This window comes from Odocoileus virginianus, chromosome 1, assembly GCF_023699985.2.
Source record: "Odocoileus virginianus isolate 20LAN1187 ecotype Illinois chromosome 1, Ovbor_1.2, whole genome shotgun sequence".
NCBI lineage: Eukaryota > Metazoa > Chordata > Mammalia > Artiodactyla > Cervidae > Odocoileus > Odocoileus virginianus.
In genome coordinates this window covers 70902463-70919235 of record NC_069674.1, presented here as the reverse complement: position 1 = coordinate 70919235, position 16773 = coordinate 70902463, and the positions used below count along the sequence as shown (strand labels likewise).

The 16773-nt window shown below is 37.9% G+C and overlaps 1 protein-coding gene across 1 annotated transcript in view; it reads right to left on the bottom strand.

The window, feature by feature from the left end:
• The window catches only part of FBXL13 (F-box and leucine rich repeat protein 13), a 220506-nt gene that overhangs the window by 173481 nt on the left and 30252 nt on the right, over positions 1-16773 (bottom strand). The window contains exons 4-7 of the mRNA XM_070469733.1: positions 14987-15054; positions 14017-14171; positions 12587-12696; positions 9899-10063 (exon numbers count right to left, since the gene is read on the bottom strand). Of these exons, the coding sequence (XP_070325834.1) occupies positions 9899-10063; positions 12587-12696; positions 14017-14171; positions 14987-15054 (498 nt within the window). The remainder of the gene's footprint in view (positions 1-9898; positions 10064-12586; positions 12697-14016; positions 14172-14986; positions 15055-16773) is intronic.

The window sequence follows — 16773 nt, the reverse complement described above, 5'->3', positions numbered from 1 at the left end:
CAAGAGGATACTAAGGGTTGTGAAGTGAAAAAATAGAAGAATTCCATTTTCATTGGCATTGTGGAGAAGCAGCCCCAAGTGGCCTTCTTCTGTTATAGGGAAAAAACAAGTCCTTGTTTCTTTAAGCCCCACCGTCAGTCATGTTTTCCTGTATTGGTAGGTGAAGACAGTATGACCTGATACCTTAGAGAATTACTAGACCCAGAGTGTTGTGCCTAAAATAGCTACTTGGAAGCACAGTGAACTGTTTGCATCTAGTCAGCTTCTGAAACTAAGGACTTTAATGTTTTTATGCTCTCTGTTAGTCACCTATATGGAGGCCCATAAAAAGAAAGGTACTGTGTTCTTGAGGCCTAAAGATAGTTCAGAACCTTATCCTTTTTCTCTTCTGTTTCCATCAGCACTAGATATTTTTTAATTATTGAAAACTTACTTTTTTATGTCTAACCATCAATAATTGCTGACTGTCACAAGCACAAGAAATAGCCTGAGGAAAAGTGTGATCCTTTTATTCTAGATCTGTACTACATTTTTAACCTTGAATTGGAGCAGCATAATCTAATTTTTTTTCATTTATTTTTATTAGTTGGAGGCTAATTACTTTACAATATTGTAGTGGTTTTTGCCATACCATTGACATGTGGTTTTTGCCATACATTGACATAAATCAGCCATGGATTTACATGTGAATCTAATTTCTTAAATGACATATTCATTCACTTGATTAAATATTTTAAAATATTCTGTATTCTTGTAAATCAGAGAATATAATATGAATAAGACATACTCCTAGACATCCAGGAATAATTTCATATGTATTTCATTGAGTGCTTTGACTAATAGGCAACAAAACTATGTTGAGAAACTGTCTTGTGTTTGAAGTTAATTATGCCACTTTCTGTCAACTACCCTCATGGACTCAAAACTGACATTAATAATGGCCTGAAAATAGCTTGTATCACTACCTATAGCAGAATTTAAAGAAAGGTATCTGATATAAATATTCTATATTATATACACAAAATGCCATTAGAACAGAAAAGGAAGCAAAGATGGGTATGGATGGTACATTTGAAAAGAGAGTACAAAGATTAGGAAAACAGAATTGAGGAAAGGGGTCAGGAAGTAAGCTGAAGGAGTTCCTACCTAGTGGCATATAGTTATTTAGTGAAAGATGGAAAGTGAAGGTGAAGGACAGTGAAGTAGGGTATTTAGCATGAAAAATTGAACAGTGGTAACAGTCTGTTCAGGGTGCCACAACAAAATACAATAAATTAGGTGGCCTAAACAACAAAAGTGTATTTCTCATAGTTCTGGAGGGTGGGAGGTCCAAGATCAAGTGTCTGTCCAATTTGGCTCCTGTTGGGAGCTCTTTATTCTCTGCCTTTTTGCTATGTACTCACATTGCAGACAGAGAGCTCTGGTGTCTCTGCCCCTTTTTATTCAGGCAAATACCCTATTGGGTTAGGATCTCAACTGTATGACCTCATTTAAGCCTAATCATCTCTTCACAGGCCCTGTCTCCAAATACAGTCACATTGGAAGTGAGGGCTTCAGCATAGGAATGGGGAGAAGGCAGGACACAAACATTTAGTCCATAAATGAGAGCTTAAAAAGTTTCTGTAAGAAATGGAAGGAAGAGACCCATGGAAGGATACATGGGCACTGTTTGGAGCAACTGAAGTTAAATACCATTCAGGTTCAGAAAACCATGATAGCCCAGGCTTTCTGCATGGAAGCATTTATTGGTGGCTTGTGAGAGAAAGAGTGCTAGGCAGGCTCACTAAGTCAAGGAAATAGATAATGGGATTCAAAGATGTTGAGGTTGCTGGAATTTATTGGCAAAGTGCTGGAAAAGTGGAAGTTACACAGAAAAGAGGGCTCAGAAAGTCTGCATGGGGATCCCTGCCTCTTTGACTGCATTTTAGACAGTGTCTCTGTGCAGGGGACATGCCTTGAGGCTGAACAAGAAAACCACTCCTGGGGACAAAGCATGTACCAGGAATCTGTAAACAGTACAACTCTAGTTCATACTGGACTGGGAAATTTACAAATTGAGACAAATCAGAGTAGAGACATGTCACAGAACACTTAGGGCATTCAATAAAGATCCAGGATGGTCACTTTATAAGAGTAAGGATAAACTAGCATAAAAATATGTTATTCTAGTCTTTCCTTAACAAAGCTTAAGTATAAGCTGAGAAAAGATGAAGCCTGTCTTCAAGTAAATTAACTAACTGCAAAACCCAAGTTAACGCTTCTTAAAGAAAACAGGCACTCAACAATGTAACTTACTAAACATCTAGCATATGATAATTTAAAAATTACAATATCTGTAAAGAAGAAGGAAAATCTGACACAACACATAACCAAGAGAAAAATTTAGAATGTAAACACATAGAGAAATTACAGGGATAATAGAACTGGTAATCAAGTTCTTTAAAACAGCTATTATGAAAATGCTCAAGGATTTCAAAGAAAAATGAAAGAGAAAGTGGAAAAAATGTTTTAATGAACCAAATAACTTCTAGAGATGAATGTAACATCTATAGTGAAAAAAATCACTGGAATGACTTAATAGCAGATTAGACACTGCTTTTTTTCCCCTGCTAAACAAGCACTGTTTAATTATTTTGAAGTTATGCAGTCAACAATAAAAACAAAATTAAAATCCCTACTATAAAACTAGCCAAATGTCACTGCTGCTACTGCTGCTAAGTCACTTCAGTTGTGTCCGATTCTGTGTGACCCCATAGATGGCATCCCACCAAGCTCCTCTGTCCCTGGGATTCTCCAGGCAAGAATACTGGAGTGGGTTGCCATTTCCTTCTCCAATGCATGCATGCCGTCTATGGAGTCGCACAGAATTGGACGCGACTGAAGCAACTTAGCCAAATGTCACTAATAATCAAAAATTTCCTTGCTCTACATTCTGAGGAAGTTATTGTTTATCGCAGCCATCCTCTCTGTCTCTTCCTGAAAAGTTTCTAAACTCAAGATTGACTGGATGCATTTTTCACCTTTTAAGGTAGCTGAAGAAAAAACAGGTTAATGAAAGCTAGTAAGAATTTTAAAACACTCTTAAGTTCATCCTACCTCCAAAATTCAGCAGTATGTTGCAGGCCATCTATTATACAAATCATTGGTGCCTTTTTGGGCTAATTTTATGAGTAATTAAACAGAAGTTAATGACTTTTTTAAAAACAGTTGCATATTTACTGTGCTGAACTTGAAGACATTACAATAAATACTATTCAAAATAAAGCACAGGAAGGAAAAAAAAAAAAGTCTTAATAAAGGAAAAGGAACTCAATGAAATGTGGGGAAATATTAAGTTGTTTAATGTATGTGAAATTGTAGTCCCAGAAAGATAAAGAAGAATGAAAAATATTTGAAGAAATAATGTCTGAAAGCTTTCCAAATTTTCTGAAAAATATAAACATATATATCTATGAGTTCAGTGAATTCCAAGAAAGACAAACACAAAGAAAACTACAAGGCGTATCAAAAGCAACTTGCTGAATATTCAGTAATAAAAAGAAAAGTCTTCAAAGCAACAAGAAAGGAAAAAGACACATGCATATAAAGAAAAATATTCCAGTGACTTCTCATTTAAAACAATGGTACAGAACATAATGGAATGACATCTTTTAAATGGAATGAATGAAATTTTTAAAGGTTGAGAAAATACAAGCTGAGAAAATTAAGCACCAATAGAAATGTACTTCAAGAAATGTTAAAGGAGGTTCGTCATGCTGAAGAAAAATGGTTCCAGATGAAAACTCAAATCTAAACTAGAAGAAAGAACACCACAATCAACCAATTTGTGGAAAAATAGATAATACTTTTTTCTGTATCTTTAATTTCATGAAAAGATCCCTTCCACTACCCTTTCACTTTCTTCTTTCAACGCAGTTCAATCCTTGAGCCATTAGATTGGTCCAAGCAAAAGAAGCATCTGTGCCAAGGTGAGGGGCTCATGGGGGCTCTGTTTGCCCAAAGCAAGGTATCAGAACTTGGGGAGCATCCATTCAGTGGAGCAGCCTTCCTTGCACAGGGTTTTGGAGACCAAGACAGGTAAGGAATGTGTCCCCAAGGGGGAATGGCCCACAGTAGAATATCAGAGCCTCAGTGGAAAAAGGAAGACAAATGAGGAAGCGTGGCTCACTGTGGGATGCTGGAGCCCAAGAAGAGGACATCTGCTCAGCACGGACAGAGACAAGCAGGATGAGACGGGCACTAGTCCCTGCGGAGGAACCATGTAGGGCACTGGAGTCTGCAAGGAATGAGGGGACAGCCGTTGTGGGATATGAGAGTCTGAGCAAGACAGAAGGCTGAATTAGGGAAGGAGAACTCTGTGTGAGACTCCGGGAGCAAGGGGGACGTGGAGAGCAGCTGTGTTGGGGGAGAAGGTGGACCTGTGGTGACAGGGCCTATTTAGTATAAGGCAGGCATTCCCAAAGAGGGGCAGCCTATGCACAGAGATTCAGAACCTGAGTAGGGTAAGGGGGCATCTACACAGGAAGGTCCTCAGTGCAGGGCGTGTTAGCCCAAACAAAATCAGGAAGGCAATTGCATAGGGGAAAGGGCAAATGGCATAGAATGTCAGAGTCCGAGCATATGAGGAGGGTCTCTGAGTGGCATGCAGTGTCAGAGCCTGAGCAGGATGAGGAAGGTATCCACACAGAGGGGGCAGTGGCAGCCACATGTGTGACTGCTTACACACAGGGGAGTGACCAGATAAGTAAATACATGAAGAATAATGAGAGTTGGGATTCTCACTGTTGGAGAAGGACATTGCAGATACAGAAACGGAGAAGATTAGGATGAGTCCTGTGGTGATAAACTGAACTGGAAGTACTCACATGCTGTGTAGGTTTTAAGTACATAGATACATGTACATATGGAGGAAATGTGTGTATGTGTGTACCTACTTATAGAATCTCTAGTTTTACCAAGAGTGCATGGGAGAAGCAACGCTCCAATGGCAACGAACACAGGTAGTGTTCAAATCTTGGTTTCTATGCACAATTCTCCTTTCAAAACGATTCAGAGTTCTAGATAAATGACCTATCCAGGATGGAGCAGAGAAAGTACAAGTGGAGACTGGAACATTATGTTGTGCTATAAAGTAGGAGTTACATGTCAACAGGACACAGAAGGCAAATTGTTGTTGTTCAGTCACTAAGTCATGTCCGAGTCTTTGCAGCACCATGGACTGCAGCATGCCAAGCTACTCTGTCCTTCACCATCTCCTTGAGTTTGCTCAAGCTCACGTCCATGACGAGTCGGTGATGCCATCCAAACCACTTCATCCTCTGTCATCCCCTTCTCCTCCTACCCTCAATCTTTCAAAGCATCAGGGTTTTTTCCAATGAATCAGCTCTTCGCATCATGTGGTCAGAGTATTGCAGCTTCACCTTCAGCATCAGTCCTTCCAATGACTATTCAGGGTTGATTTCCTTTAGGATTAATAGGTTCAATCTCCTTGCTGTCCAAGGGACTCTCAAGAGTCTTCTCCAGCGCCACAATTCGAAAGCATCAATTCCTCAGCGCTCAGGCTTCTTTATGGTCCAATTCTCACAGCCATACATGACTACTGGAAAAACCATAGCTTCAGACCTTTGTTGACAAAAAGATGTCTCTGCTTTTTTAGTATGCTGTCTATGTGTGTTATAGCTTTTCTTCCAAGGAGCAAGCATCTTTTAATTTCATGACTGCAGTCACCATTCACAGTGATTTTGGAGCCCAAGAAAATAAAATTTACCACTGTTTCCATTTTATCCCCATCCATTTGCCATTAAAGAATGGGATTGGATGCCATGATCTTAGTTTTTGAATGTTGAGTTTTAAGTCATCTTTTTCACTCTTCTCTTTGACCATCATCAAGAGGCTTTTTGTTCCTCTTCTGCCATTAGGGTGATGTCTTCTGCATATCTGAAGTTGTTGATTTTTCTCCATGCAATCTTGATTCCAGCTTATGAGTTATCCAGCCTCGCATTTTCCATGACGTACTCTGCATATAAGTTAAATAAGCAGGGTGACAATATACAGCCTTGACATACTCCTTTCCCAGTTTTAAACCAGTCTGTTGTTCCATGTCCAGTTCTAACTGTTGCTGCTTTACCTACATACAGGTTTCTCAGGAGACCAGTAAGATGGTCTGGTATTCCCATCTCTTTAAGAATTTTCCGAGTTTGTTGTGATCCACACAAAGGCTTTAGCATACTCAGTGAAGCAGAATAGATGTTTTTCCAAACTCCCTTGCTTCTTCTGTGATCCAGCAGATGTTGGCAATTTGATCTCTGGTTCCTCTGCCTTTTCTAAAACCAGCTTGTACACCTGGAAGTTCTCAGTTTATGTACTGTTGAAGCCTAGCTTGAAGGATTTTGAGCATTACCTTGCTAGCATGTGAAATGAGCACAACTGAATGATAGTTTGAACATTCTTGGGCTTCCCTTGTGGCTCAACTGTAAAGAATCTGCCTGCAATGCGGGCGACCTGGGTTCAATCCCTGGGTTGCGAAGATCCCCTGGAGAAGGTAAAGGCTACTCAATCCAGTATTCTGGCATGGAGAATCCCATGGACTGTATAGTCCATGGGGTCACAAAGAGTTGGACACAGCTGAGCTACTTTCACTTTCACTTTGAGCTTTCTTTGGCATTGCCTGTCTTTAGGATTGCAATGAAAACTGATCTTTTCCAGGCCATTGTTGAGTTTTCCAAATTTGCTGGCATACTGAGTGCGGCACTTTATCAGATTCATCTATTAGGATTTGAAATAGCTCAGCTGGAATTGCATCACCTCCACTAGCTTTGTGCCTAGTAGTGCTTCCTAACGCCCACTTGACTTCACACTCCAGGATAACCACCATCATGGTTAGCCGGGTCATTAAGACTTTTTTGTACAGATCTTTTGTGTATTCTTGCCACCTCTTCTTAGTCTCTTCTGCTTCTGTTAGGTTATTGCTGTTTCTGTCCTATATTGGGCCCATCTTTGCATGAAAAGCTACCTTGGTATCTCTAATTTTCTTGAAGAGATCTCTAGCCTTTCCATTCTATTGTTTTCCTCTATTTTTTTGCACTGTTCACTTTAGAAGGCTTTCTTATCTCTCCTTGCTATATCTTTGGAACTCTGCATTTAGTTGGGTATATCTTTGCCTTTAGCTTCTTTTCTCAGCTATTTGCAAGGCCTCCTCAGAAAACCATTTTGCCTTCTTGCATTTCTTTTTTTCTGGGATTGTTTTGGTCACCTCCTCCTGTTCAATGTTATGAACCTCCATCCACAGTTCTTCAGGCACTCTATCAGATCTATTCTCTTGAATCTATTTGTTACTTCTACTATATAAGCATAAAGGATTAGATTTAGGTCATACATGAATGGCCTAGTGATTTTCCCTACTTTCTTCAAGTCTGAATTTTGCACAGTCAGCTCCAGGTCTTGTTTTTGCTGACTATATAGAGCTTCTCCATCTTCAGCTGCATATAATCAATCTGTTTTTGGTACCAACTATCTGGGGATATCATGCTGTGCTATAAAGTAGGGAAGTGCTCAGAGGATAATAGTTACGTGTCAAAGGGACATAGAAGGCAACTTGAAAGGGCTCCTACTTCTGAATCTGGAAGAGTTTGAGCTTCAAAATAAATAGTGTTGGTAACAGATCTCATTGAATAAAATAGAAAACCATGAGTCATACAGATATAAATAAACTGAAAGTTTGATGAGGAATGGGAATATTTACATAATTGTAAAGTACCTCCCCACAAAATGCATATCCATTTCAAAGAGGGCAGTTGAATAGTGGAGAAGCAGACACCACCTTAAACAAGCAGTCACCTGTGAAATCACCAGTCCTGGGCAAATCCAAATTCTGTATCATGTAGTGAGAAGAGCACAGTCTAATGTCTGTGGTATTTCTAATAAAAATTCAGAACCTGAATCTATTCTGGAGAAAACAGAACAAGTTAAAATAAGAGATCTACAATAAAATTGGCCTGATCTTCATGTCAAGGGAATGAAAATTAAAGAAAGGCAGACTCAAGAAGACAAATGGCCATGGTAATCAGCTGTTCTTGTGTGATTCTGGATTGCATCCTTTTGCATTATTGGGACAACTGGGGATCCCCAAATTAGATCCAAGGATTTTGATGGCTGACTTCAAGAGGATGCCCTTGTTTATAGTGAAAACTCCAGTGATATTTAGGGGTGATAGGTTATCATGTCAGCAACTTACTCTCAAATTGTTCAGAAAAAAAAGTACTTTGTATTGCACTTGCAACCTTCCTGTTTGAGATTGTTAAACATTAAAAATACACATTGGATGAAATATAATTGACTGTTTAAAGGAAAAACAAACTCTAGTGTAGGGTTTATAAATACATAAAAATAAAGCACATGGAAATAATAGCATGAAGCACAGGAAGAGGAAGATGAAAGCATACTCTTGCTAGGTTCTTATATGTAAAGTGATAAAAAATATTTTAAGGCATAATCTGAAATGAATTGAAAATTCAGGTGCTTACAATGTAAGCAAACATTAGCAGTCAACATATAGGAGTTCAAAGAAAAACCAGCTACATAATTGTAGGAAGGAGTTTGATATGGCTTAGAAAAATAGCTAAGAATGACATATTAATATGACACAAAAGGAAATAATCAGGGCAACAGTAATGGATTTTGTTACAGAAAGCTTTAAATTTTCTCTGGTCAGACTCCATGGGCAAAACTGAAAGCAAGCATGAAGTGGAGGCATTAAGGGCTTCCCTGGGGGCTCAGACGGTAAAGCATCTGTCTGCAGTGCAGGAGACCTGGGTTCGACCCCTGGATTGGGAAGATCCCTTGGAGGAGGGCATGGCATTCCAGTATTCTTGCCTGGAGAATCCCCATGGACAGAGGTGCCTGGCAGGCTACAGTCCACAGGGGCCGCAAACAGTCTGACCCGATTGAGCAACCAAGCACAGCACATTAAGTGTAGGGGAAAAAAATTTCAAATATGTTCCAGACAAAAGGTGAAAACTACCACTATATAAAGGGTTCTCTTATAAGCTGTAAGAAAATTATAGGAATTCCAATTTAAACACAAAGAAGATGTGAACAGGCAATTTATAAAGAAGAAACAGTGGACAAAAATGTCCTATTTCTGACTCTGTGCTATACATAAAGTGCGAGATGAAATATATATACAGGTACACATCTTGTTCCCCAAAATAACTTGAGCTCAGTTCCACGTTTAGAAGGATGGGTTTACTACATGGGATTTTATAATGTAAATCTGCCATCAACCAGAATAAGGTGATATTTTACAATTCTTCCACCATTTATCAAGTAGTCCCACAAAATAGGGATTACATATTTATCAAAATAGGACAGAATATAACCAGTAGTTGGAATTATGGTTTATATATCAGAGATCAATTCAATGAGTTATAAGATATAGATACATGATTCTTGTTTTTATGAACTCACAATCTAAGGAAGAAAGATGAGAGGCATAAATATATTTAACTAACTGAAAGTTGCTTTATGACAAGCCCCGTTTACATTCCAGAGTGTAGGTATAACACTAAGGTTAAAGGATTAGGGATTAGAAATTAAAAGGTATGCAGTGAAGTATCTAAAATCTGTTGTACCTTAAATGACAACATGTTCTTGAACGAGGAAGAAAAGAAGGACATTTTTTTCATTCTTATTTACTATTTCTTTAATTTCTCCATTTTTGATTATTGTAACAATTTACAGCCATCCAAATGGATGACTTTCAAAAACTGAGATAACCCAAAGGTAGTTGTAAAAAATATTTTTTCTTCAAAATATGGTTTCCATCATTCATACAAGGTTCATAAAACCACCCTTTAAGAAATTATCAAAACAGCTAGTTAAGACATGAATTCATACGAACCTGTAATATTGCTCTTTTGGGTAACTGTGAAATGTCAAATTCAGTAATCCCACCTACAAGAAAGCCTTCAGACACAAATTGTTCAGGAAAAACGTGTTCTTCTTTAGAGCTTGTTTTGAATTTTAACTTGGAGAATTTTTGTAATTGAAGTTCATGCTTTAGCATCTGCCATGAAAATAATTTACAGATTCCATGGAATTGTTGTAAGGACTAAATGAGATGATACATATAAAGCACGATGCTTGATACAATGATAGCACCAAATAAACATTATCATCATTGTCATTATATAAATAATCATTGTCTAGAGCATATGTAATAGTCTCTGAACAACCAAAGCATTATAGATCATTTCCACTAGTTGTCATACAATACTGGCATAGGCAGTCACCTTGAAGATGTGGTCCAGCCTTCTCTTGTAGCAATGAGAAAGCTGAAACCTACAGAGTCAAGGTTCTGGTTAATGACAACTGATACTTGGGGCATGGAAGGGTAAGGGTTACCCTGGAGCTATAAGAGGAGAGTCAGGGGACTTCTTCTCTGGTCCAGTGGTTAGGACTCCACCCTCTCACTATCAAGAGCCCGGGTTTAAGGTCCCTGGTTGAGGAACCTAAGATGCTAGAAACCGTGTGTCATGGCCAAAAATGGAAAAAAAAAAAAAAAAAAAAATATATATATATATATATATATATATATAACTGTTTTTCTTTAAAAAATGTCAGAAGGAAAGAATTTGGAGAATTGCCTGATGTATCATTACAGCAAATCCCCATTTTTACTTTCAATACATTCAGTAAAGTGCATAATCAAGGAAGAATCCCTAAAGGGCAAAGAAGTGCCGTGCCCACACACACGCGCGCGCGCGTCTGCTGTGATATGTGCCCGCATTAGAGCCCGAGGGAGAGCGCAGGTGGAGAGCTGGCACGTGGCTCCCTCCTCCCAGCGGACCCCGGCCATCCTCACTCCACCCTGGTGAATGCAGTAGTGCTGTTAGGCCAAGAAATCACATAGCTAAAATAAAACGTTTTCTTTAAATACTCAATTAACTAGTTAACACATATCTACTCTAGTACTCTTGCCTGGAAAATCCCATGGATGGAGGAGCCTGGTAGACTACAGTCCATAGGGTCGCAAAGAGTTGGACATGACTGAGCAACTCACTTTCTTTCTTTTTTTTTTTTCCATTTATTTTTATTAGTTGGAGGCTAATTACTTTATATCATTACAGTAGTTTTTGTCATACATTGAAATGAATTAGCCATGGATTTACATGTATTCCCCATCCTGGTCCCCCCCTCCCACCACCCTCTCCACCCGATCCCTCTGGGTCTTCCCAGTGTACCAGGCCCGAGCACTTGTCTCATGCACCCAACCTGGACTGGTGATCTGTTTCACCCTAGATAATATACATGTTTCAACGCTGTTCTCTTGAAACATCCCACCCTCGCCTTCTCCCAGAGTCCACAAGTCTGTTCTATACATCTGAGTCTCTTTTTCTGTTTTGCATATAGGGTTATCATTACCATCTTTCTAAATTCCATATATATGTGTTAGTATACTGTAATGGTCTTTATCTTTCTGGCTTACTTCACTCTGTATAATGGGCTCCAGTTTCATCCATCTCATTAGAACTGATTCAAATGAATTCTTTTTAATGGCTGAGTAATATTCCATGGTGTATATGTACCACAGCTTCCTCATCCATTTGTCTGCTGATGGGCATCTGGGAGAAACTCACTTTCACTACTTTCACTTATATTAAGGATAATATTACTCTGTCATATATAATATACACTATCATATATATTTATATATATATATCAATTACTATAAAACATTATGTTTAGTATACGGGGATGGCTAAAGAGGACAGCACTGCCTTCTCTCAGGGACATTCAGTTTAAGGGAATATAAATGGCAGCCTGGTCAAGCAGTTACCTATTCACCAGGAACCATAAAATGGGGTTTAATTTCTTCCTATTTTTCTCTTTTCTATTTATCCCGACTTTATATTTCAGACTATTAGTAAAGCATTACATACGAAATAATGTAACTACAAAAATTCCAGCATGTTTCTGTATGTGTTCCTAGTAGTTACTGTGAATATTCTAAAAAAACATTAAATTATAATCTACTACACTGACAGCTAAAGCAAACTAGAGATGTTTTTATTATAAGTTTGAAGGAGTTTGCTTGGATCCTCTGATTTGACTGCTTTAATTTCTAGTAAGTGTCCCAGTTAAGAATGATTCAAGTGTAGAAATTTACTAGTTTTAAAGATAATTTAGCATTATGATTTTATCTGGAAAAGAATAAATTTAGTCTTTATCATTTATTTCTATTATAGTCATAGCAAACCATTTCTCTTCCACTTTAAACATTTATTTCCACCTAAACACTTGCTTAAACAAAATTCTTAGTGTCTTTATCAATAAATTTAAGTGAAATGTTAAAAAAAATTTTCCTTGATGTTGAACTTCAAATGAAAGAGCAAAATTTATTAGGAAATATTTTGGGTAAGTGAGGAGGCATTTAGATTATTAAATTAAAAGAACAAGGACCCCATTAAAAGTATATAATATTCAAGTCTTTAGTGTTTTCCACACATAGCATTATTATCTGAGACAACATCAATGTAACAGCAAAGTTCAATTTCTAAAAATAAAATAAGTTTACAATATGCCATACCAGCTCATCTTCTCTCTTTTTAAACTTATGTCTTGCTCTATCCCTCCATTTATTTAGGGTAATTATCATCTTGTAGCAGTGGAACATCTTTTGTATCCGCAATAGTGCATCTGAAGAAAATGCATTAGATTACTGTATATAATTACACAGTATTATAATTAATATTCTATCAGGTTTACAATATGAAACAGTGCTCTGTCTGATAGTTTTTATTTTAATTGCATCTGAAATTGATTACTTTTGACAGCAATATATAGTACCGCTGAGACTTCATTAACTTGTAAACATCACCTTTGCCCTTATAAATTAAGATATTATAGATGTAACAAAATGTCAAGTTATATAGCATTTCCTTTTTAACAAATCTGTTCTTTATAAAATCAGAACTTCCAGATTTATTCATAGAAGTAGTCATGAGATAGTACTTTTAAATACCCTGTGATTAAATAGATTGCCATATATATATATATATATATATATATATATATATATATATATATATTTATGTTTAAGCAGGGGCCCAAAGCTCAAGCACAGAGGCCAAGCCAGGAAGGCGGATGATCGAGGCAGGCCTTGGGGACACCATTCTTAACTATGACTAACTGCTTCCTCTCAGAAATAAAGACCCACTACCTAGCTTAGTTGGTACAGAATCTGCCTGCAATGTAGGAGACCTGGGTTTGATTCCTGGGTTGGGAAGATCCCCTGGAGAAGGAAATGGCAATCCACCCCAATATTCTTGCCTGGATAATCCATGGACAGAGGAGCCTGGCGGGCTACAGTCCATGGGGTCGCAAGAGTCGAACATGACTGAGCGACTAAACCACCACCACCACCACACTTACGTTAAAATCATCAGAGTCCACTCTGAGGTACCAACAGGAGCCAATCAAGAGGAAAGGATTTACTGATTCGCAGCAGCCATAAACAGATCAATATGTAGTTAGCTGCATGAAATCTCTATTCCTGCTCTAAAGAGCACATACATGCACTGTCCACTCATTACAACTATCAAGGGTTTAAGTAAAAGAAAACTATTTTTCTTTAAGTTTTCTCAGAAATTCATTAAATGAAATATAAAGAATAAAGAGCTCTTTATAAAAAACAATTTTGATATCTATCTATCTTTCTATCCCAGCTCTTTATTTTGTAAAAAATGTTAATAGTAGCTCCTTATTTATACTGAAACTTGTATATATATCACACGAATAGATATAGAATTTTATTTTGAATATGCCTGCTTTCTATTACACTAAAACTCTTTGAGACAAATCTCATTAAATACTTTAAATTAGTGACTTTACATTTCATGACAGTTTTATAGACATAAAAATTATAAATTCTCTAGTAAAATTATGTTTAACTGTTAAGTTTGTTGAAACTTTGGATCCATGAAAACAAAAACCAATTGTTACTGTATAAGGATTTACCTCTAAGTTGTTCTTTTCTATTTTTCACATAAGAGTGCCAGTGGTGTAATACATGTTTTTTAAGTCTGAAATTGTCATATACTATTGCTGCTCCCATTTTTTCAGCCAGAATGTCATCTTCATTTGTAGGAGGTATTGCTATCTCTCTCCATGTGCTATAAGCAGAAAATCAGGAATATAATATTTTGAAGTTACAGTAATACATTAGTAAATAAACAGAGAGAGAAGTAATATACTGGGCCTCCTTTACCTCCTCAAAACCACAGCTTCAAGAAAGCTGTTAAATTATTTGCATTGTTTTATTTACAGTCAGTCCTTGCATTTTCTTGAAGCTTGCATTTCCCTTGTATACATTTCTAAAGCCCCCAAAGCTCTGAAATTGAAACTTCTTTGGGTTGTTTTTTTTTTTTCTCCCATAACCTATTTAGAGGCAAAGCTAGACCTGACCTAAATTTTGCATCAAAACTTCTCAGAATTTGACACATAACAGTTCATAGTATTTCTTCATTTCACTTAGCAAGAATATACAAATACATTTTACTGTAGAAATACTAATGTGTTCAGATATGTTTGGTTCCAGTGTACCATCTCAGACACAATTGAAGATGTTACATAATACACAGTGTGTACAGAGATTTCCTTTTTTAAAAAATTTTTAAGAAAGGGAATCTAGATTTCCAAATATATCTGTCTCTAAGGATTTCAGATAAGGGGATTATAGACCTGTACTTTCAGTTTTGAAGTTCTATTTTGAAAAAGACAAAGTGGTACCTTGAAGAAGCAAAGACTATCTTTTAACTAAGTAAGAGCTGAATAAATATAAAAGAAATATATAATATAAAATGGTGAAAACAAGATTAAATAGATAAAATCAGTACAACTGGCCAAAACTGAGTTGTTCTTCATATGGAGAATCTCTAGAATAAGAACACAAAGAGGAGGGAATAATATATAAAACTCATGTTCTTACTAAAAGTGGGTCTTCAGTAAACGCCCATTATAAAAATTACATGCTTTTATCATTAATTCTGGAGTCACCTAAAATGAAGAAAGACATGAAAAACAAGCATTAGAAATAAATGGAATGTACAGGCTACCTCTGGAAGATATACAAGAGAATGAGAGCAGTGATTGCATCTGGGAAGTAGAATTAGGCCTAGGGAGATAGGAACAGACTTCTAGAAGAAGTATCAGTTCAGTCAGTCAGTTCAGTCACTCAGTCGTGTCCTATTCTTTGCGACCCCATGAATCGCAGCACGCCAGTCCTCCCTGTCCATCACCAACTCCCGGAGTTTACTCAGACTCATGTCCATTGAGTTGGTGATGCCATCCAGCCATCTCATCCTCTGTCGTCCCCTTCTCCTCCTGCCCCCAATCCCTCCCAGCATCAGGGTCTTTTCCATTGAGTCAACTCTTCATATGAGGTGGCCAAATATTGGAGTTTCAGCTTCAGCATCAGGCCTTCCAATGAACACCCAGGACTGATCTCCTTTAGGATGGACTGGTTGGATCTCCTGGCAGTCCAAGGGACTCTCAAGAGTCTTCTCCAACACCACAGTTCAAAAGCATCAATTTTTTGGTGCTCAGCTTTCTTCACAGTCCAACTCTCACTTCCATACATGACCACTGAAAAAACCATAGCCTTGACTAGACAGATCTTTGTGGGCAATGTAATGTCTCTGCTTTTTATTTATTTATTTATTTTTAAATTTTTTGTATTTATTTATGTGGCCGCACCAGGTCTCAGTTGGGGCACATGGGATCTTTCAGCTGTGGCGTGTGGGATCTAGTTCCCTACCAGGGATCGAACCCAGGACCCCTGCATTGGGAGTGAGGAGCCTTAGCCACTGGACCACCAGGGAAGTCCCCTGTCTCTGCTTTTTAATATGCTGTCTAGGTTGGTCATAACTTTCCTTCCAAGGAGTAAGCGTCTTTTAATTTCATGGCTGCAATCACCTTCTGCAGTGATTTTGGAGCCCCCCAAAATAAAGTCTGACACTGTTTCCACTGTTTCGCCATCTATTTCCCATGAAGTGATGGGACCAGATGCCATGATCTTAGTTTTCTGAATGTTGAGCTTTAAGCCAACTTTTTCACTCTCCTCTTTCACTTTCATCAAGAGACTCTTTAGTTCCTCTTCACTTTCTGCCATAGGGTGGTATCATCTGCATATCTGAGGTTATTGATAATTCTCCTGGCAATCTTGATTCCAGCTTGTGCTTCTTCCAGCCCAGCGTTTCTTATGATGTACTCTGCATATAAGTTAAACAAGCAGGGTGACAGTATACAGCCTTGACGTACTCCTTTTCCTATTTGGAACCAGTCTGTTGTTCCATGTCCAGTTCTAACTGTTGCTTCCTGACCTGCATATAGGTTTCTCAAGAGGCAGGTCAGGTGGTCTGGTATTCCCATCTCTTTCAGAATTTTCCACAGTTTATTGTGATCCACACAGTCAAAGGCTTTGGCATAGTCAATAAAGCAGAAATAGATGTTTTTCTGAAACTCTTTTGCTTTTTCAATGATCCAGCAGATGTTGGCAATTTGATATCTGGTTCCTCTGCCTTTTATAAAACCAGCTTGAACATCTGGAAATTCACCGTTCACATATTGCTGAAGCCTGGCTTGGAGAATTTTGAGCATTACTTTACTAACATGTGAGATGAGTGCACTTGTGCCGGTGTTTGAGCATTCTTTGACATTTCCTTTCTTTGGTATTGTACTGAAAACTGACCTTTTCCAGTCCTGTGGCCACTGCTG